The sequence below is a fragment of the Podarcis muralis genome, chromosome 4 (genome assembly GCF_964188315.1).
Source record: "Podarcis muralis chromosome 4, rPodMur119.hap1.1, whole genome shotgun sequence".
Classification (NCBI taxonomy): Eukaryota; Metazoa; Chordata; class Lepidosauria; order Squamata; family Lacertidae; genus Podarcis; species Podarcis muralis.
Genome location: NC_135658.1, coordinates 103513488 through 103534994, shown reverse-complemented (window position 1 = coordinate 103534994; position 21507 = coordinate 103513488). Strand labels below are relative to the sequence as shown.

Sequence of the window (21507 nt, the reverse complement as noted above, 5' to 3'; positions counted from 1 at the left end):
CCGACCCCAGAGCCTCGGTCCCGAAGGGCGCGCTGGGGGAAGACCCGGCCCGCTCGCCGGAAAGGCCCGCCTCCGACCCGGAAGCGGAAGCAGCGGCGGAAGCGCGGAGCTGGGGGCGCCGGAGACTCCCCGACTTCCGGCAGCGTGAGAGTCGGCGAAGCGGCGCTCCGGGAGGGGCGGGCGGGAGGGGGGAGGGGGCCTGCCGTTCTTCCTTTTCCCTCCCCCGGCTTCGTGTGCTTCCCCTCGGGTGCCTCTGCGCCTGCGCGGCGGGGCCTGAGGCGGGCGGGGCCGGGGCCTCCCGGCGTGGCCCTTTCTCCGCGGGGGGCGGAGAGGAGGAGGAGGAGGCGCCATGGCGGAGAGAGGCGCCTCGGCGCTCCCGGAGGCCGGCTGGTGAGTGGGGCGGCGGCGGGGGGGGGGAGGAGGGCAGCCCCCCCAGCGACTTCTCGCCCCTCTTGGCGGCTCCCCTGCCTGGCGCGGCCTTTCCCCGCAGGCCTCCCGAGCGGGTCCCTCTTTCTCACCGCTGTCTGTTTATTCATTCAGTTATCCCTTGGAGGCCGAGAGACAGGCTGCTTGGGGGCGAAGGAGGGTGGGAATATCGCGTCCTGCGTGCCCGGCGGGGAAACGAGGGGTTTCTGCCTCTCGGGCTTTGACAGCGGGGCGGGGGGGGCGGGGGGGGTTGCAAGGGCAGCACCGCTTTGCACCTGGGCTGCTTTTCGGAAGTTTGCAGAACTTGGCTTGGGGTTGGCTTGTCGTCAGCTCACCGTCCAAAAATATTCTTATCAGCCCTTTGTCGCCTCCTGTATTGAATTTCGTATACTTTATTTTAGCATACCTTACAACTGTGTATGGCAGATCAGTAATGCAATCTCATAGGTGTAGTGACTAAGAAAAGAGATTTGCTTAAGTTCACCTGATGAGTCAAAGTTTGAAGTTTGAGGCATTTCTATCATGTCAGTCTTTTAACTGCTGTCCCAGCTTTTGAACCTACCTTTCTGTTACTCCTCACGCAGTACACTCTTTCACCTAAAGATATGTTGTCAGCTTGTGAAGATTAGGCCAGGAATGGTTAAACTAGCTGCTGTGCAATTGGAAATCAAGGTGGCACGATTTAAAGGTTTTTGCAGTTGTGCTTGCATTTTTTTCTTAGTCCTTTCTGTGGAAATCTGTCCTCACCCTTTACTTTTCATCAGATATGTGCTGAGGTTAGCTTGACAGTAAAGAGATTAATGAAAGTACACTTGAAGAACCTTGCAAGGTATATTTCATTTGTTGTTGTTCAGTGCTATATTTATAACTAATAATTACATTGCTTGCAGTATATGTACTGTTGAAACAAACCATTTTCTACTTTAGCAGCTTTGGTCGAGAAAGCTGAATAATGTAAAATGCTGAATACTAAAGTATTCTAGCAAAGCTAATATTTTAAAGTAGTACTTGGGCCTAACCACGAGGTTGACGGCTTTGGTTGACAAGTTCACAACAGTATGAAAACATATTTGGTCACTGATGTGAAGCAATGTTGCTAATTATTTGGAGTGAGGGAGGTGATAGGCAAACTCTTCACCCACTCACTTCCAGCCCGCCAGGAGTTCAGGGACAAGTAGAATAGACAAAGAAAAAGTGATCATACTAGAGTGAAAATTTAGAAATTCTTTGTATTGCTTTTAAGTTTACCTTCAGTACTTCTTCATTAGATATATACTCTAAAATAATTTTGAAAGCTGCAGTGAAAACATGATGTACCTGGCAGGCATGTGGCCAGCAACGTGTTTATTTAACTTGTATTGATGCACAAAACATATTCCCTGTTAATTTTATGTATTGTATAACTATACCAATTTCCCCCCAGTAGCCAAATGTGTAAAATAATATGACTTAAGCATTTAAAGCTTTGTTTGAAAATTTATTTTTTATTGGAGAAGACCCCTTACATTGGTTGACTTTTGATAGAGAATCAGGGGCTGATATACACTTTTGAACTGAGTTGCATCCAAAATCATGTTCAATGAAGTTCTGCTAGCATTGGGTGAAGAGGATTGAGAGGCAGACTTCACCAGGTCTTCCCGCTTCAAGATTTGGAGGTTTGAGAGAACATCTGACACGAGTGGCTGCATGGGGGATGAAGGAGTCATTTTAAAAAGCCTCCCTTTCCCTCTTCCACCAGTGGGAAGCTTTTGCTGGACCTCAGTGCCTTCCAGGAGTGGAAGGAGCCCTTCCATTCACAACAATCTGGCTCCCACCCACTAACTCTAGCATTGAGCTGTGCATTAGCATCCTAGATGGAAGGCACCTGAAGGATAATCTAGTCCAGCCCCCAGAAATGCAGGAATCTCAGGGGGCCCGTATGAGGATCGAACCCATAACCTTGGCATTATCAGCACCACTCTCTAACCAACTGAGCTAACTGGCATTAGGAATTCTATATATATTTTGAATAAATACTGTTTACTTTTCCTATCAACACTTTTGGGCAGCAGGTGCAGAGAGAGCAGACTTCCACCCATTAGCCCTGTCCTCATGTTCTATGTGTTAGGCAGAAGGTGAAGATAGGTTTTGTGCATACGGTATAGCTATGCTCAGGTAATTTGGAGTCCCTGTGCAGACCAGGGTTCTTGATCACATACTCAAAATGAGGAAAGCCTATTCTGACTTTTTATTAAACATACAGAGATGAGGGACCAACAAGTACAGTCTAGGTGCCCACCATATATTGATAGAACATATGGATAGACCATGAAAACTTGAAAAGAGGGCTATAGTTATCTGAAAAAAGCTACGTTACAATTGATATTTACTTGCATTATGTACATTCATGCATTATGTTACTAATTCAGTACTTCTTTTAATGCTGTGTGTGTGTGTGTGTGTGTTGGTGCCCATCTTCAGAGAGAATAGAGTGTTCCTCCAGGGGTGAACTCAAACTGCTGTGTTAGCAGCACCAAAGTCACCTCCCTGTTGCGCAAGCCTGGGCAGTGTGTGTGGAGGTCCTGGACTGTCCAGATGACAAGATCCATCTCTTGGCTTCACTGATGCCGTCCATAGGAAAGCACAGCAATATGTTTGGCACCAGCTGCAAGAGTTGCCAGAAACAGGCATACAAGGTGCCCTCCAACTGTCTTGGGGATTCCACTCTGGATTTGTGTAGTTTTTACTCCTTAGCCTTTTCTTCTCCCAAAGATAACCCACAAGATGGTAGAACACCATTACTGGCCCCAACAACATCAAACATACCATCTCAGGACTATTTAATTGCTCATCTTCTAACATTGTGTATACCATCAAATGCCAACAGTGCCCTTCAGCTCTCTATATTGTACAAACAGGCCAAACCCTACGCCAAAGGATAAATGGACATAAATCTGATATCAGGAATCGCAAGACAGAGAAACCAGTAGGAGAACACTTCAGTCTCCCAGGACATTCTATACAAGATCTCAAAGTAGCTGTCTTATTACAAAAGAATTTCAGAAATAGACAGGAAAGAGAAGTTGCTGAATTGTACCTTATTACCAAACTTAAAACCATGGAGAGACCTGGTCTGAATAGAGACATTGGATTCTTATCTCATTATACATGATAAAGCTATTTTTAGCCATCTCACCCCTTGCTTTTTCCTGTAGGACCAATTGCAGTCATTAACAGTCGTCAACAGGTTTACCACATCTATTAGCCAATCACCCATTCCCACCACCCTTCTGAGTAATACCCCTCCCCACCCTCTCACTATATATAAGGGTCTGATGACTTCTGTTTCAGTGTATCTGAAGAAGTGTGCATGCACACAAACGCTCATACCAATAACTAACTTAGTTGGTCTCTAAGGAGCTACCGGAAGGAATTTTATTTTATTTTATTTATGATGTTTTAATGTATTTTTAATCTTTTGTTGGAAGCCGCCCAGAGTGGCTGGGGAAACCCAGCCAGATGGATGGGGTATAAATAAATTATTATTATTATTATTTGCTTATTGCTTGCTGAGATTGTTTACAGTCATGGGAAAAAGAAAGTGCAGCCTCTTTGAATTCTGTGGTTTTACATATGAAGACATAATAACAACCAATTGTTCCTTAGCATGTCTTAAAATTAGGTAAATACCAGTATGTATACTCAGTGTGTTGTAGCTGTGAAAGGCAAATCTCATGCTGGGGATTTTTAGGAAAGGAATTGAAAATAAAACCGCCCGTTTCCTAACCCCATTATACACACCTATGGTGTGGCTTCATTTGGAATACTGCATACAGTTGTGGTCACCTCCCCTCAAAAAGAATATTGTATAACCGGTTCAGAAAAGGGCAACCAAAATAATCATGGGGATGGAGCGACTCCTCTATGAGGAAAGGTTGCAGTGTTCAGAACATTTAGTTTAGAGAAAGGGGGAATAAGAGGTATCATGATAGAAGTTTATAAAATTATGTCTGGCATGGAGAAAGTGGCTGGAGAATTTTTTCTCTCATAACATTAGAACTTTTGGACATTCAATGAAGCTGAACATTGGAAGATTCAAGAAAGTCATTCTTCATGCAACACATAATCCAGTGGTTTTCAACCTTTTTGAGCCCATGGCTCCCTTGACCGACTGCAATCTTTGTGCGGCACCCCTGTGGGGCTCAGGAGCCCAGTTATGTCAACCCTTGCCTGTAGCTCCTCACCCTTTTTCAAACACCCTCCCTTGTGGAGTGTTTCCCCAGCCTCCTCTCCCCTCTTTTTGGGAGTCCTCCAGGCAGCCGCTGCCACCACCCCTGGTCTCTGAGCCACCCGCCCAAAAGAGGTGCCTCATACTACCCTACAGGGGCCTCGGAAGAGGATGTCCCCAGCCTTAGCAGCCCAAGAGAGACTAGCTGAAAGTGAACGTGAGGCCATCACCTTACTCACCTTGAGTGGCAGCAGCAGGCGCCGCTGGGCCTGCATGGCAGAAAAGCACCCCTTCAGTGCTGGGTACTCAGCTCCCAGACAGGCACTGCACGCAGCAAGCACAAGAAAGGCCAGCACGGCGCCTGCTTGCCCAGCCTCCCGCTTGTCTGTCCATTCCCAACAGCAAGGGCTGGCAGACTGGGCTCCCTCATCCACTTGCTTGCTTCCTCCGAGGCTGCCTCAGCTGCTGGCAACCAGCACCCCCTGGCCAGCCCCAGAGCCAGGGCTGCTGCAACAAACAGCCATGCAAGCCTTTGGGAGGCAGAGATGCAATAGGGCATCAGAGGAGGGAGGGAAGGAAGGAAAGAGAGATGGAGGCCAGTGTTGCCCACCGCACACCTGACCAGCATTCAAGGCACCCCAGGGTGCCATGGAACACTGGTTGATAGCCAATGCCCTATTCTATTTAACATCTACATGAAACTCTTTAATAAAATAATTATTAGAAAAAACATGGCTTAAATGATACTACTCTGGGCATAAATGCAAGTGAACATATCTCTTTTGAACTTTTGGCACAATTTTCTTGATTGCTACTTACTGGAGTGTAATCATGTGATTTCAACAAGATTCTTTTTTTTTTTTTGTAGCAGTAAACTAAATTTAGTTATGCTTCTGATTCAGGATCCGAAATAAAATTATGTAGGCTTTGAGATAAATGAGAGATTCTGTCTTTCTGTTTAAGGAAGGACTAACACATTTAAGACCTTAAGTGAGAAGAGCTGTTGCTCATTACGTTAGTCTATATTAATTGCTTATTCACATGCACCCGCTCCCCCAGCCAACTCACTGCATAGTTTAAAATAATAGTTTTGAAATCTGATGTGCATAACTGGGGGGTGGGGAGAGAAAGAAGGGCACACAGTCAACTCAAAGTACAGTGGTACCTCGGGTTAAGAACTTAATTCGTTCTGGAGGTCCGTTCTTAACCTGAAACTGTTCTTAACCTGAAGCACCACTTTAGCTAATGGGGCCTCCTGTTGCCGCTGCACTGCCAGAGCACAATTTGTGTTCTCATCCTGAAGCAAAGTTCTTAATCCAAGGTACTATTTTTGGGTTAGCGGAGTCTGTAACCTGAAGCGTATGTAGACTGAAGTGTATGTAACCCGAGGTACCACTGTACACAAAGGTTGTGAGCATCCAGTGCATCTCTTGCATAAACCACAACGTACATAGAACAATGTTCCTTGCTACAGATGGGTAGCCGTGTTGGTCTGCCATAGTCAAAACAAAAAAAATTCCTTCCAGTATCTGTAATTGTGCTCTAAAAGGTCAATTTTAGCAACTTTCCTGTTTTAATTTATATACTGCTTAATGCCAAACTAGGTTTCTAAGTGGTTTACAAAATATAGAAAACCAGGTTACGAAAACATTAATATATAAACACCTATAAATAAAATGAGCAATAAGACAATAGCATTAAAACAATATATCAAGTACAGGAGATTTTGGTTGTGAGATCAAGCGAATGTCTTTGTCAGAAACTTCTTCAAAAGCCAACAGAACGCCTTTCGAGAGGGGCTTTTGTGTCTCTGAGCAGGCAGTGCTTTGCACAACAGCAGTGCAACCAGTGGTTGGTGTATTCATTGTGTTCTTATGATATTGTAAGCTGCCTTTGTAAGATGTTAAGCCCCAAAAGTAAAATGTGCTATATTTTATATTTTTGTTTTATACAAATGCATTATTCTAACACCCAAGTATTCCCTGGTTCCCCTATTCCTTTTTGACCTGATGGAAGTCTCATAGAACATGCATTTATGTGCTGTTCTTGCCGCACATAATAGTCTAGTTCAGGGGTTGGCAAGGCTTACCAGGCATGGGCCGGATCACTCCCACAGAGATCCTCCGTGGGCCGGGCCGGCGCAGCGCGATGCCAGAAATAGCTTCTGTGCATGCCCAGACACCGGAAATCGTGCCTGCGCAGAAGCGATTTCCAGTGTCTGGGCATGTGCAGACGTGATTTCCAGTGTCTGGGCATGTGCAGAAGTGATTTCCGGTGTCTGGGCATGCACAGAAACAATTTCTGGAGCTGCGGAAGAGAGTCCCTGTGCCATGCTGCTCCAGTTTAGCGCAGCTCAGTTTGGGGGTGCCTCTTGGGCCGGTTAAACGGCCTCCGTGGGCCTCTTCTGGCCCATGGGCCTTAGGGTTGCCTACCCCTGGCTCTAGTTAATGCTGGTAAGTGTATAGGAAATTATTGTGTCAAGTAGGTTTGAGTGTTTTGTGGATAATGTGTTAAGACAATTAGGCTGTAATTGTAGGTGCCTGTTCTTGGGAGGAAGTCCCACAGAATTCAGTGAAGCTTATTGTTGAGTTGGCCTGCATGCTTTTGCTCTGCATAAATTATAGACTTTCTGAAATGGAACCGAAAATACATATTCTAGCTGCACTCTTCTGCTCAAACATGCAACTCCATAAAACTAGTGTTAAATTTAAAACTATTTATTTATACTTGGACATTCTCCCCCAATTTTAAAACACTCGTTTATTTTTTAAGGAACAAGGACTTGACATGCAGCAATAGTTCCACCAAGTGGTGATTCCATAGTTGTACATTGTGATGTTTCCTAGACCAGAAAATTCTGTTTGCTTTGTTTAAGTATAATTTGCTTCCAGGCTGAAAGTAAGATGTAAGCACAGCATATTGTATGTTATTATTATTTACTAAACAGTATATTACAGTATTTCAGTGACATTCTCAATTACATCATTCCATATTTTAGTGTTGGTCCAGTTCCTACTTCAAAACATTAACAAAAATACTTTTGAGTAGCATTATGAATTATTGTTGCAAGTATTATTATTATTATTATTATTATTATTATTATTATTATTATACTTTATTTTCTTTCATTGGTGCACACTGCTTTGAGGTGTGTGTTTTTTAAAACAACAAAGATTACATTGGTTTGGATTTTGCTTTAGAAAGCCGGATGGTTCAGCTTATGTTGCTTTGCTTCAACTTGGGTCCAAATCAGAGCTTTGCTTCAGAAAAGCCAAGGCTTTGTAATACTTTTTTCACCGTGTGTGTGTATCTCCTTAAAATCTTTATTGACGGTCCTGCTCTAAGTTCCCCAGCAGATGAAGTGAGATAGGTGACATCTAAAGAGGGCTGTCTTGGTGACAGCAATTTATGAAGTAGATTCAGGCAAGAGGCTTACCTGGCACCATCTTTATAGTTTTTTCAGCATCAGATAAATACTTTTCCCCCACATTAAAAGAGTTAGAACCTCAGATTAAACAGACAAGTTGTTTAATCTGAGGTTCTCAAAATTATGATTCATCCTTATTGTGTATCTGCCAGAAATAAATCTTCATACTCCTTTAATTGTTTTGTATCATATTTTTAATATTTATTTTCATTCTTTGTTTTTAGTGCACTTCCCTGCACTAAAGTTGTTTAACTTTATAAATATAATAAATAAATATTTTTGTAGGTAGAGGATGTACTTAACTCTGATCTAAAGCTGGTAAGCCTGCTCAAGTTGTGACCAACTAAGCCAAACACGGCTCAACTCCCATGTGCTAAAGCCTGCCAGATACTTAGCAACCCCTTGCTTCGGCAGTGGCAGGCAGCAAAATCAAGTATTTTACTCCTTTGTGTAGCTGTTAAATGTCTAGTGGCTATATAACTGATAGCTTGACGTATAGAAGGAAGTTATTGCATGTGTGTATACCAAACAAGCCATGTTCTGATTGTCTTCTGAACCTACTTAATGGTTAAAAGGGTGTGTGTGTGGCAGGGAATTCAATAGAGTGGTGAAGATAGCTTTGGGGGAAATGCAGTTCTTTTTACAGCTACTGGTTTGGATGTAGTGTTACTCTTAGAGTGCTCTCCTGAATGATCTTCTGCAAGCAGAGCTTGAATTCATCACCTTTTAAATTTAGCACTATAGTACAGTGGTACCTCAGGTTACATACGCTTCAGGTTACAGACTCTACTAACCCAAAAATAGTACCTCGGGTTAAGCACTTTGCTTCAGGATGAGAACTTTGCTTCAGGATGAGAACAGAAATTGTGTTCCAGCGGTGTGGCGGCAGCGGGAGGCCCCATTAGCTAAAGTGGTGCTTCAGGTTAAGAACAGTTTCAGGTTAAGAACAGACCTCCGGAACGAATTAAGTACCGTATTTTTCGCACCATAGGACGCACTTTTTCCCTCCTAAAAAGCAAGGGAAAATGTGTGTGCGTCCTATGGAGCGAATGCAGGGGGGAGGCAGGCGGGAAAAGCTCTCAAGAGCCGCACACAAGCTTCATGCGCTCTTGCGGGCTTTTCTCCAGGAGGGAGAAGGGACTGACTGGCTGTAGCAGTCCCTTCTCCCTCCTGGGGGAAAAGCCCCCAAGAGCGGCGCCCTCTTTAAAGGCTGTGCGGCTCCTGCAGGCTTTTCTACGAGGTGGGGGAATCCGCCCACCTCCCAGAAAACCCAGGAGAAGCCGCACCGCCCCTTTAAAGAGCGTGCGGCTTCTGCGGGAGGTGGGGGAAGCTGCAGCAGATTCCCTCCTCCCGGGCTCCCTTTGAGGCGGCAATGTGGGAGGGGAGCAGCTTACACTCGTGTAAGCAGCTCCTCTCCCACTTTCCTCCTTCAAAGCAACTACGGAGGAGGGAAGGAAGAGGACCATGGATCCTCCGCTGCTGGAGGCTTCAGCAGATTCCCCCCTCCGTGATTGCTTTGAAGCAGGAAAGTGGGAGGGGGGCAGCTTACACTCGTGTAAGCAGCTCCTCTCCCACTTTCCTCCTTCAAAGCAACTACGGAGGAGGGAAGGAAGAGGACCATGGATCCTCCGCTGCTGGAGGCTTCAGCAGATTCCCCCCTCCGTGATTGCTTTGAAGCAGGAAAGTGGGAGGGGGGCAGCTTACACTCGTGTAAGCAGCTCCTCTCCCACTTTCCTCCTTCAAAGCAACTACGGAGGAGGGAAGGAAGAGGACCATGGATCCTCCGCTGCTGGAGGCTTCAGCAGATTCCCCCCTCCGTGATTGCTTTGAAGCTGGGAAGGGGGCAGCTTACACTCGTGTAAGCAGCTCCTCTCCCACTTTCCTCCTTCAAAGCAACTACGGAGGAGGGAAGGAAGAGGACCATGGATCCTCCGCTGCTGGAGGCTTCAGCAGATTCCCCCCTCCGTGATTGCTTTGAAGCAGGAAAGTGGGAGGGGGGCAGCTTACACTCGTGTAAGCAGCTCCTCTCCCACTTTCCTCCTTCAAAGCAACTACGGAGGAGGGAAGGAAGGGGACCATGGATCCTCCGCTGCTGGAGGCTTAAGCAGATTCCCCCCCCCAGCTTAAGTGGGGTGGGGGAAGTGTGGCAGGTAGGGGGGTACCTACCTAGACAGTGAAGCCACATGTCTCTCCAATGAAAATTGGGAGTGGGCATTGTGTGAAGTGGCTGTGGATCTCCTGCCGCAGAACTGTAGGACTGTATAGAGTTGGGAGGGCCACCCGAGGGTCATCTAGCCCAGCCCCCTCACAATGTAGGAATCACAGCTAAAGAACGCCAGGCAGATGGTCCCCCAACCGCTGCTTAAAAGCCTCCAGTGGTGGAGACCCCAAACACCTTCCGAGGTCATAGAATTGCAGGGTTGGAAGGGAACCCCAGGAGTCATCTAGTCCAGCCCCGGTGGACAGCATGCACAATCCATCCCGTTGCGCAAGACTAAAGATGCTGCGCAAGGCTAAAGAAGAAGCCAAGGCAGCGAGCGGGATGGATCGCGCTTGCTGCCTTGTCTTCTTCTTTAGCTGCACTGGAGAGGTTTAGCTCCTGGCTGGAGAGGTTGTGCAGCTATGGACCCCGCGCGCTGTCTTGGCTTCTTTGCTCTTTGGGGCTGGGGGGGGGAACCCGGGCTTCCCCCGCAGCCCCGAGAAGGTCTGGGAGAAGTGGACAGGCTGCGTGCAGCCTGTCCGTTGCTCTTTGGGGCTGGGGGGGGGAATAATATTTTTTTCCTTGATTTCCCCCTCTAAAAACTAGGTGCGTCCTGTGGTCCGGTGCGTCCAATAGAGCGAAAAATACGGTACTTAACCCGAGGTACCACTGTAGTTATAAGCCCTGCTGGGATTGGCTCCGCTCCAGAGTTTCTGAGTTAAATTGATCCCCACCCAAAGCACAGCATGCATTTGGGATTGAATCCCTTCCCTGTTTTCAGCAGGAATATTTGCATCTGTGATTTGGTGCAAGCTGAGACTGTAAAAATTAAAAATAATCCAGAGTGCACTTCTAATTCTTCCCTTGAGCCAAGTCACCTGATGTGCGGCTCTTGGAGGGTTGGCTGGATCCATTTCCTCACCTGTCATTTAGTGTAATGTGTGAATGTAGAAAACAAATTTCCTATCAGGCTTCAGCTTCATTTTTTTATTTTTGATTATTTCTGACTAAGTTGCATGAAAATGTTTCTTTTTCAATAAAGGCGTGGTTTAAAAACAAACAATGGTGTTTGTGAACCCGATAGGTTCATGTTTGCATGGACAAGTAATGGGTGGTATCCAAAAGTTAGGACCATTAATTTCAGTACATCTACAGTGAGTAAGACTTAATTGCGCAGCACCCAATGTTTCCTGTCCAGCTGCAGCCCTTTATGACATGGAGGGTCTCCTGATTTTTAAGGAGTGTCTTTTCCGGACGTTCAAGAGGCTGAACTGAAAACCCCTGCTACATCAGTAGAATTTTATGCATGGCTGTTTGGTCTTTACCATTATCGTAATGGTGATCCACCATATTGTTTCCCCTTCAAAACAGGAAAATGGGGGGGGGGGGGGTTGAAAATAAGTATTTGGGAATATGGTATATGGAATGGTAAGGGTATTGTTGAGGCATCAGAATTTGCTGAGGAACACCTTCAGTAAATAATATTTTGATAACCTGGCAAAAAAGGTAAAAGCATCAACCTTGCATTACAAAACATAATCAAGTTCATATTAATTGAGGGTGTTGCTCTTGAATATCTTGGAACAATCAGGTCAAAGTTACTTACAACTAAGCTGTTTTGAAAGCAAAGGAATTAGCTTCAGCTGCTACAATTCTTGGTTGAATTACTTAGAAAATAAGAATGACTTTGTTATTTCAGGACAATGTCCAGCATAATGAGCAACATTTAGTGAGGTCTATGTGCTTGTCTGTGCCTATGTGTCTATGTGCGTGGCGGTGTGGGTTAAACCACAGAGCCTAGGACTTGCCGATCAGAAGGTCGGCGGTTCGAATCCCCACGACAGGGTGAGCTCCTGTTGCTCGGTCCCTGCTCCTGCCAACCTAGCAGTTCGAAAGCACATCAAAGTGCAAGTAGATAAATAGGTACCACTCCGGCAGGAAGGTAAATGGCGTTTCCGTGCGCTGCTCTGGTTCACCAGAAGCAGCTTAGTCATGCTGGCCACATGACCCGGAAGCTGTCTGTGGACAAACGCCGGCTCCCTTGGCCAATAAAGCGAGATGAGCGCCGCAACCCCAGAGTTGGGCACAACTGGACCTAATGGTCAGGGATCCCTTTACCTTTACTTTACCTATGTGCTTGTGCAACAGGACTTGATTCCTTTACTCCCTCATTCAGCACCTCCCCAGGCCATTAAACTCTGTTTCATAGTCCCATAAGCCTCCAGAGCAGATCTTTGGAGGTCACTTGTGGGGCTTGTGGGAGAGAGAGAGGTCACATTGCTACATTGGCTCTCACCCAAGGCTTCTATCGGTGACCAACTAGTCATTCCATAAAAGCTCACAAGCAAACTAGGAGGACAAGAGTTCTTCTCCTTTGTTCTCCTCATCATCTGTATTTTGGAGACTTACTGTGCAACAGTTTAACATCCCAGAATTGCTTCAGTGAAATTGTAACTTGCTGTACAACTTAAAATGCATTAAAAATGTTTTCATGGATAGATTAAGGATTTGGGATGTTTTCATTTGAGATATCCGTATACTAAATCAACATTTTTCATTTCTTTTAATAGGTATCTGTCAGATGAAGGAATTGAAGCCTGCACAAATTCATCTGACAAAGTCAACATAAACAACATTATTCTGATTGCACTTAATGTAGGTAGCATATGTGAACTTTCATAATTGTCTTGTTAATTGTCACTTATTGTGATCATTAGCTTATGGGTTGGCTGATATAATACAAAATGAAATACCATAGCTCTTAAAGGTGCTATTATTGTAAAATAATTACTAGAAAACCCCAAAATAGGTTAGAATAGTATTATACAAATTAAAGTTTTGCCTAGTAATTATTTAGGGTGGGTGACTTGAGTTGTTGTCTTAAAAGGAATAAAATAGACCCATCACAATAACAATTGCTAGATTTAATTTCCATTCTGAGTTATGGAAATAAAGTTTTGCAATTTTGTTTTTACTTGCTGGGTTTAAAGAACAGGTTTCCATCTGTAATAGAAGTTGATTGAAGCCGTTTTATGTATATATTCTACCTTGTTTTTATGTTTTGGTCTTAAGTATGTTGGGTAAATTAAGTTAGAAATACTATTGCTGTTATAGAAGTATAGGCATTCTTTAGTCTATTACCTGGGGATTTAACTGGAGGCAGTTTCTTCTGCCATAATATTGTTAAATAGAAAACAATAGTGATATGGTTCATTCTTTGAAATCACTATTTCTCCTGCTTCTTCCCAAAGGGAACAAGGTAGAACTATCGGTGTTGACTGCATCCGTGTTATATAAGCATTTTTTTCTAAGTTTTGTTAGTGCTTCATACAATTCTCTTTGTATTTCTTAAGAATAATTCTGTATAGTATATCAATTACTAACTTTATGTGTTCTCTGAAAATTTAACTGTGGCCTTCTGTTCATGCTTCTATACTAGGCAAGCAATAGTTTTTCTGGTTCTTGCCTTTATTTAAAATTACCTCTTCAGCACAGCAAATTTTTTTATACCAACAAAAATTGTGCTAGTGTACTGTATTGTCTCCGTTGAATATTTAGGTAATAGACTAAGCATATGTTATCATTAACCAGCAGATAGTCAGAATCTATGAGCAGACATTTAAGGAAACAGAATGGAAGACTAAAGACCCTGTCATGCCTTCTCTCTTTCGCTCGTTAGAATTATAGTCTTTTATAGTATCTGAAGAAGTGTGCATGCACATGAAAGCTTATACCAAGAACAAACTTAGTTGGTCTCTAAGGTGCTACTGGACAATTTATATATATATATATATTTAGTCTTTTATAGTGTTCATTGTATTCCCTTTGGGTTTCCTCACCCATATTTTGCTGGTGCGTCTCATACATCTTGCAAATCTGTTCTAGAGGGATAGCATAAGGAGCTGCAGTCAGCAGGAAAATAGTCTAGCGCCCATGTACACAACTCCTTTGTCATTTCTGCTTCTTTTCAGGATGCTTTAGATTTCATTCAATAATACCACCTACATGATCCCACAGGAGTTTTTGCAGCCATGCATGCTAGAAACTTGCTTAATACAGTGGATGAACAAAATATAGTTATGTAAATAACTAATGAAGGTTATGTAAATCCTAATTGTAAAGGGTGTGCAGGTAAAGAACCAACATTTAAACCACAGAGTTTTAATGATTTCTATTTTTAAAAACAAGCGGTGTCTCTGGCGTTGGGTCAGCTATTGGAACAATACTATAAATGTTTAGTTCAAAGTTAAAACAAAAACTTGAAGCATAAATCATTTAATTCTGTTGTGCATCTGCTTGTTTATAGGAAGAAAATGTAATCTGAGTGTTGCAGTGTCTTGGGTAGTAATATTCATTTTTTTAAAATACTGTATACTTCCTTTTAAAAGTGAACATCTCAATGTGCTTTACACAATAAAAACATAAAACAATGAAATAGTGTGTATGTGTGTGCATAAAACAATTAACTAAAAAAACCCATTCTAAATAAAAATAAAAATATCAGTAACAGCTAGCTAAAGGATATGACATACAAAACCTGCTTCAAGTAAATGTAGACTAAAACAGCTGGATCTTAGAAACCATTAGGAAATATGGAGGGAACCAAGCATACATAGCTGCTAGAGGTCTGAACTGTAATTTCTGTAAAAAGGCAACAAGTTTTTTATAAATTATTTTACTCTTCTTAAGTAGGGATTATTCCTTTTTAAAGATTTGCATTAAGTTGCATAAAAGATTATTTTGTTTAAGAGCTGTGTATGAGAATCATGAGCTTGATAATATTTACTTTGTTCATGGGTATGTATATTTACCAGTATGCGTGACTGTGAAATACTGTTATTACTTCTTAAAATAAATTATTTCTTATGAATTGTTACTTTCTTTCTGGTATCTATTTTGGAAAACAGTACTCAAACTTAATTTCTATTTTGACTTCAGACAGATTTAAGAGCTATTGGGAAGAAGTTCCTTCCAAGTGACATCAATGGCGGAAAGGTGGAAAAGGTAAAATTGCTGGCTTTTGTGTTCATACAGTACTTGTATTCCTGCAGCTTTTCCAGCTGAACTTGTCTCTCTTCTTCTCCCTTCTCCATTTACTGGGCATCATCCCTGCAGGGGCTACTGGTATCAGGTGATTAACAGGTGGGTTGTCAAAGTCTCTTGCAAGGTTTTCTCAGGTGCCTGGGAGCCAGCTGATTGTCAGGTGCTTGGGAACAGAGCTAGCTTTTAGGCACTTGGAGAGCACTGTGCAAGCCCTGGGCACCAGGATGACAGTGCTGCCTGCTGCATGGATCAGCTGTGTGATCTAGTTCCTTTATCTAGGGAACTTGGTGGCACAGCTAAACCAGCAAGGTGAGCTCACTCGCTATCAGCTGGGTAGTAACTTGATTCCTGCTGTGATTGAGTTGTCCAATCCAGCCACTTCTCTACCCGCCCCACACCTGACGTCACATATGATGTCACATGCGGGCAGGTGGGGGAAACAGCCCCAAACACATCCCCACCCTTGTCGGAACAACGATAACTAGGGTGTAACAGTACAGTTTCATGGAACTTAGAATCATGATATACAAGCTTCAGCCACAAGATGGCTGTGTTACATTAAATTTGAAGGAAAATGTTGAACTTCAGCATATGTGACAGATAATGTAACAGCGTGCCTTATCGTGAGTAGAGTTAAATGGTGTTTAATACAATGATTATTGTATTTAAACAGGAAATCTGATACTTCTCTTTTTTAAAAAAAATGATATTTATTGAGAATTTAAAATTACAGAAAAAGAAAAGAAAAAAGAGAAAAAGTAATTAAACAGTACAAGTCAATAAAAAGAGAAAAAAATACAAAACCCACAAAACATCAACACCAAAAACAAAAACAAGAAAAAAAATTAAAAACAAATCCACTATTCCCATATCTTTATCTTTCATTAACTTGTTTCATCAACCTCCTCACACCTCCCTTTTTTGTATTCTAATTATTAATTATCTCAGCAAATCCTTTCCATCTTCACTATATTCTGTCATTTAGTTATCTTAACTTATTTTAACCTTAAAAAGGTACCCCTGCCCATACGGGCCAGTCTTGACAGACTCTAGGGTTGTGCGCCAATCTCACTTAAGAGGCTGGGGGCCAGCGCTGTCCGGAGACACTTCCGGGTCACGTGGCCAGCGTGACAAAGCTGCATCTGGCGAGCCAGCACAGCACACGGAAACGCCGTTTACCTTCCCGCCAGTAAGCGGTCCCTATTTATCTACTTGCACCCGGGGGTGCTTTCGAACTGCTAGGTTGGTAGGCGCTGGGACCAAGCAACGGGAGCGCACCCCGCCGCGGGGATTCGAACCGCCGACCTTTTGATCGGCAAGTCCTAGGCGCTGAGGCTTTTACCCACAGTGCCACCCCGTCCCTATTTTAACCTTATCTTACCATAAAAAGCCCTAAAACTTAAAACTTATTTATACTTATCTCCTTATAGCATTTCTACTAAAGCCAAATAGTTTCATTCCAACATTTTTCTAATACTCATTAACTTTACAATATTTCTTTAAATGAATTTTTAAACTTTCTTCCAATCTTCATCCGTCGTCTCTTCTTCCTGGTCTCGGGTTCTGTCAGTCCTTTCTGTCAATTCCCTCTAGTCCATCAACCTGGTGATCTTCTATCCGAGGCTCTTAGCTCTTTTCCATGTCCCTTCTGCAGATCTTCTTCATATTTATACCTGCACTTTACTTTGTCTTCTGCTGATCTTATTCTTAATTTCCTTCCTTTGTCACTAGGGAGCAGATCTCGGGGAAACTCCAACCTAACAATGTCTTTAGCCCTTCTCGACAGGTCAGCCCATTCTCCATGGTCAGCACTAAAATCCAAAAGAAATTTCAAATCATGCTTCAATGTCCCTCCAAAGTTAAAGGCCCCCACAGCTCCAGTCTCTTCCTGGTCCAGAACCAGATCCCAAAGGTCAAGGCATCCCTGCGTAGGGAGATCTATCCAACTTCCCATCTCCAATCCAGCCAGGAAATCTGATACTTCTCAGTGTATGAAGGGTTTGAACAAATTTAGAGCTAATCCAAACTATGCGCAGTTAGCATTTTTTCCAAATTATTGTTGGAATATTAGGTTTAAGTGCTGAAATCAATTTAGGTTAGCAGTCTTGGTCTTCTCTGCAAATATCTTTAATATCTGTTTGGTTGTACAAATCAAAATTAGGGATCTTTTTAATATATTGTTATGCTGACGGTGAGACTAGATCTTCTCTTGTCTTTTTAGTGCTGGGTGTTTAAGCGAATTTTTTCAGAAGCCTTAGCTCTGTACAGTGGTAGCTCGGGTTAAGTACTTAATTCATTCCGGAGGTCTGTTCTTAACCTGAAACTGTTCTTAACCTGAAGCACCACTTTAGCTAATGGGGCCTCCTGCTGCCTCCGCACTGCCAGAGCCCAATTTCTGTTCTCATCCTGAAGCAAAGTTCTTAACCTGAAGCACTGTTTCTGGGTTAGCGGAGTCTGCAACCTGAAGCTATGTAACCCGAGGTACCACTGTAATTAAATGTATATGTTTAATGGGTGTAACTATCAGGTGAGAAGCTGAAAAAACAGGGTGCCAAAGTATAAGCTGCACTTTTGTGGGTCAGATGGCCTCTAGATGGACCCATTTGTTAGAGGAGGGAGATAAATTGTCCTTAGACAAGGAATCATTTGGTAAATTCAACAAGGAGGTTGAAACCTGTGGGCTGCTTCTGACCGAAAAGAAAGGTGCACACAACAAACACAGGGGCTGCCCCCCCCGCTTGACTTTCAACTTGCTTCAGAATAAAGGGGGGGGGAGCCCCTGTGTTTGTTGTGTGCACCTTTCTTTTCGGGCAGAAGCAGCCCACAGGTTTCTTATTAACCCAGCCTATGCAGCCAGCCCCATGTTAACTCTGTGAGTCTTCCAGCTTACCAGTCCAAGCAGGAGGGAAATACACTCTCGAGATGCTTGTTGGCTTGCAAGTTGCTTCAGAGTAAAAGAAACAAAACACTCTGCTCTGCCTTTTGAACCTTTTCCCCATCTGCATCTGTGTCTCTCCCCCTCATTATGCCCCCCCCCCCATTTTCTCTTCCAATCCCATACCCTACCCTAGAACTCTTCCCAATTCTCTCCTGGCCCTTTTGGTTTCTCACACATTTGTTATTAATAACAAATTAATACATTGATATTAAATGTGAAGTTTGGGTGCACAGTTAGAAAAGAATGAAAGTGAGCCTACTGCAACCATTATAGGTCTAGCCTCTGTGTGACCCAAGGTTAGAATCATAGAGTTGGAATAGACCACAAGGGCCATCGAGTCCAACCCCCTGCCAAGCAGGAAACACCATCAGAGCACTCCTGACATATGGTTGTCAAGCCTCTGCTTAAAGACCTCCAAAGACGAAGACTCTACCACACTCCTTGGCAGCAAATTCCACTGTCAAACAGCTCTTACTGTCAGGAAGTTCTTCCTAATGTTTAGGTGGAATCTTCTTTCTTGTAGTTTGGATCCATTGCTCCGTGTCCGCTTCTCTGGAGCAGCAGAAAACAACCTTTCTCCCTCCTCTATGTGACATCCTTTTATATATCTGAACATGGTTCCACCTGCATTTCTTGGAGGCTCCTGAGGCTGTCAGACAGGATGCCATAAAGAAGATGACAGACTTGCATGGGACTCTGCTGCTTATACAGAGCCAAATACTCACCATGCTCCATAGAAAAATGTTTATTTCAAGTGGAGGACCAAAGACCTAAAATAACTATATGGCTATGCCAACAGTGGACATTGATGAATGCCCTTTGATATGGTGAATGGCACATGAGGCATCCTTCCCAATATTGATGGTGCATGCAAAGAAGTTTTGGGCTATCCCAGGAACAAGTGTGCCTTCTGAAAGTGTGTTCAGCATATGTTCTTCAGAGACAAATGGCATCTCTATTGCCAGAGAATGCTGAAATGCAAATTTTCCTTGCAAAAATTTTCATTTAATCATTTTTTGTTCTGTAAAATTTTATCCATTCTTTCTGGTTTGGCCTGGTTTAGAAAAGAAAATTACCCATCAATCAGATAACTGGTTTGTGGGATGTATAAGACTCAATGGATACTTGAATATCTAAAAGTGTGACACTGAATTGGTGTTTTGCTTGTTTAGTAATGTAATTAAAATTTTAGTAAACATTCTCTCACCTTACTTTTGATATATGCTACTGATTACCGTATTTTTTGCTCTATAAGACTCACTTTTTCCCTCCTAAAAAATAAGGGGAAATGTGTGTGCGTCTTATGGAGCAAATGCAGGCTGTGCAGCTATCACAGAAGCCAGAAGAGCAAGAGGGACTGCTGCTTTCACTGCGCAGCAATCCCTCTTGTTCTTCTTGGCTTCTGAGATTCAGAATATTTTTCTTCTTGTTTTCCTCCTCCAAAAACTAGGTGCATCTTGTGGTCTGGTGCGTCTTATAGAGCGAAAAATACGGTACTTCTACAGCTTTAATTTTAGAGAAGATGTGCTGATTTAAACATTATTGGTACAGTACCACTATAACATAGCAGTTGTAACAATATGTTAAAGGTAAGTAAAAAATTATCAGTTTTAGAATTAGACTCATAAGTAGTAGCAGTTGTCAGGACATTACCACGTTCACCTCTACATAGCTCCAGCCTTATTTCAGATATCGTGATATATTGAAATATTGCAGTGTTTAGCTGGTGATATATCGTGATGTTGAAAACCAGATATCGCCCAACCCTAGTGTCCATAGAAATGATGGCAGTGCTCTGGCAACAATAATAATGAAGTATAATTAAAAATGTTTGTTTTAGGTAACCTAATACCTACCAGAACCATTTCCTATAGTAGTTACACAAAATAGAACAAAGCTAATTAAAGTAATTTTGCCATTGGTCTTCACAGCTAGAAGGTCCATGTGTTCTACAAATCCAAAAAGTACGCAATATAGCTGCACCAAAGGATAATGAAGAATCTCAGGCTGCTCCAAGAATGCTGCGTTTGCAGATGACTGATGGACACACAAGCTGCACTGCAATAGAATATAATTATATGTCCAAAATAAGGTAAACAATACTTATTTTGCTTTATATTGACTGAAAGCACATTACATTTTAGAACTCTCAAAGGCATTTCAATATATAGAATATGTCTGAGTTTACAATATCTTTTGAAGGAGAAAAAGTTTGTCCCAGAAGTGAAGAAATAATAGTCCTATACGAAGAAATCCTTCATATCTTTTTCTGTTTGTGGTTTATGCCTCCAAGAATAAATTGACTGCTAATCTCTCATAGTGGTCTTTGGTTTACAATAGCTGAAAACACAGAAGTACACTGTAAAAGTAAAACATTTATAAGAAATTAATTTAATAGAAAACTTTAGGGTGTTACGTGTTATACACAGCTATAGTTAAAGCTGTCCTTCGGATTCTTTGGGCAATTGTGTGCCTATATGGTACCCATTCAAGTAATCAGCTGGAGTTTAACATAGGGTGATAACAGCTGAAAGGCCATCTGGCCAGCTGATTAGTTGTGTACATAAAATGAGTGGAATTTCATTACTAAAAATGCTAATGAATTGCATAATAGGTACGCTGGATTAGACTACATATGAATTAGTGACTTGATGAGAAGCCATGTGCAAAGCTCATTGGCTTTACACGTATGGTAAACCATAAAGAGATTGCAGAGCAGTTTGTGCACTAAGAAATTACTTGGTGAGCAAAATCAAGAATATCTTAACATTATACAAAAGCCTTTCTCTCTGTGAGTAAGAGCCAACTTCTAGGGGCTGAGGGGGCTTCTTCCCCAAATAAAATATTTGAGGGTGCTGGGGCCCTCAAAGTTGATGGACATTGCCCTTCAAATAGTGTGCAGGCACCGCATCAGGGGGGACTTACCTGCCCCCCATATTTTATACAAGTTGGCACCCCTGCCAGCACCAATTTAAAACTGCCCTGCAACATTCCTGAAGCTTCTCTAACAGAAAGCTGCCGCCCCCATGTACATTCATAGCTACACTACATAGGGATATGCAAGATTGTGCAAGGTTGCACCCAGATACATTTACCCTAGTGCTAGTTTGTGATTAATCATAAGACTTGTTGTCTTTACACAACTTCTCCCCACAGCTTTAGAGGCCACAGTACAACTGGAACACTGCCTCCATATTAGATATTCTGTCCTTTTCCATGTTGGTCAAGGAGGTATGCTCCTGTTTTATCCTATATTATCTACACAG

At 42.9% G+C, this 21507-nt stretch overlaps 1 protein-coding gene across 5 annotated transcripts in view; it reads left to right on the top strand.

Annotated features, from left to right (window-relative positions):
* Positions 1-158: 158 nt before the first annotated feature.
* Positions 159-21507, top strand: part of TDRD3 (tudor domain containing 3) — a 65622-nt gene continuing 44273 nt past the window's right edge. For 2 of the 5 annotated variants that reach the window (XM_028728408.2, XM_028728410.2), the window contains exons 1-4: positions 160-390; positions 12831-12915; positions 15199-15264; positions 20173-20333. In XM_028728408.2, the coding sequence (XP_028584241.2) occupies positions 350-390; positions 12831-12915; positions 15199-15264; positions 20173-20333 (353 nt within the window). In that variant the 5' untranslated portion in view covers positions 160-349. Of the gene's footprint in view, positions 391-12830; positions 12916-14566; positions 14602-15198; positions 15265-20172; positions 20334-21507 lie in introns of those variants that run through there. The other 3 variants (XM_028728409.2, XM_028728414.2, XM_028728413.2) reach the window with 3 other exon arrangements.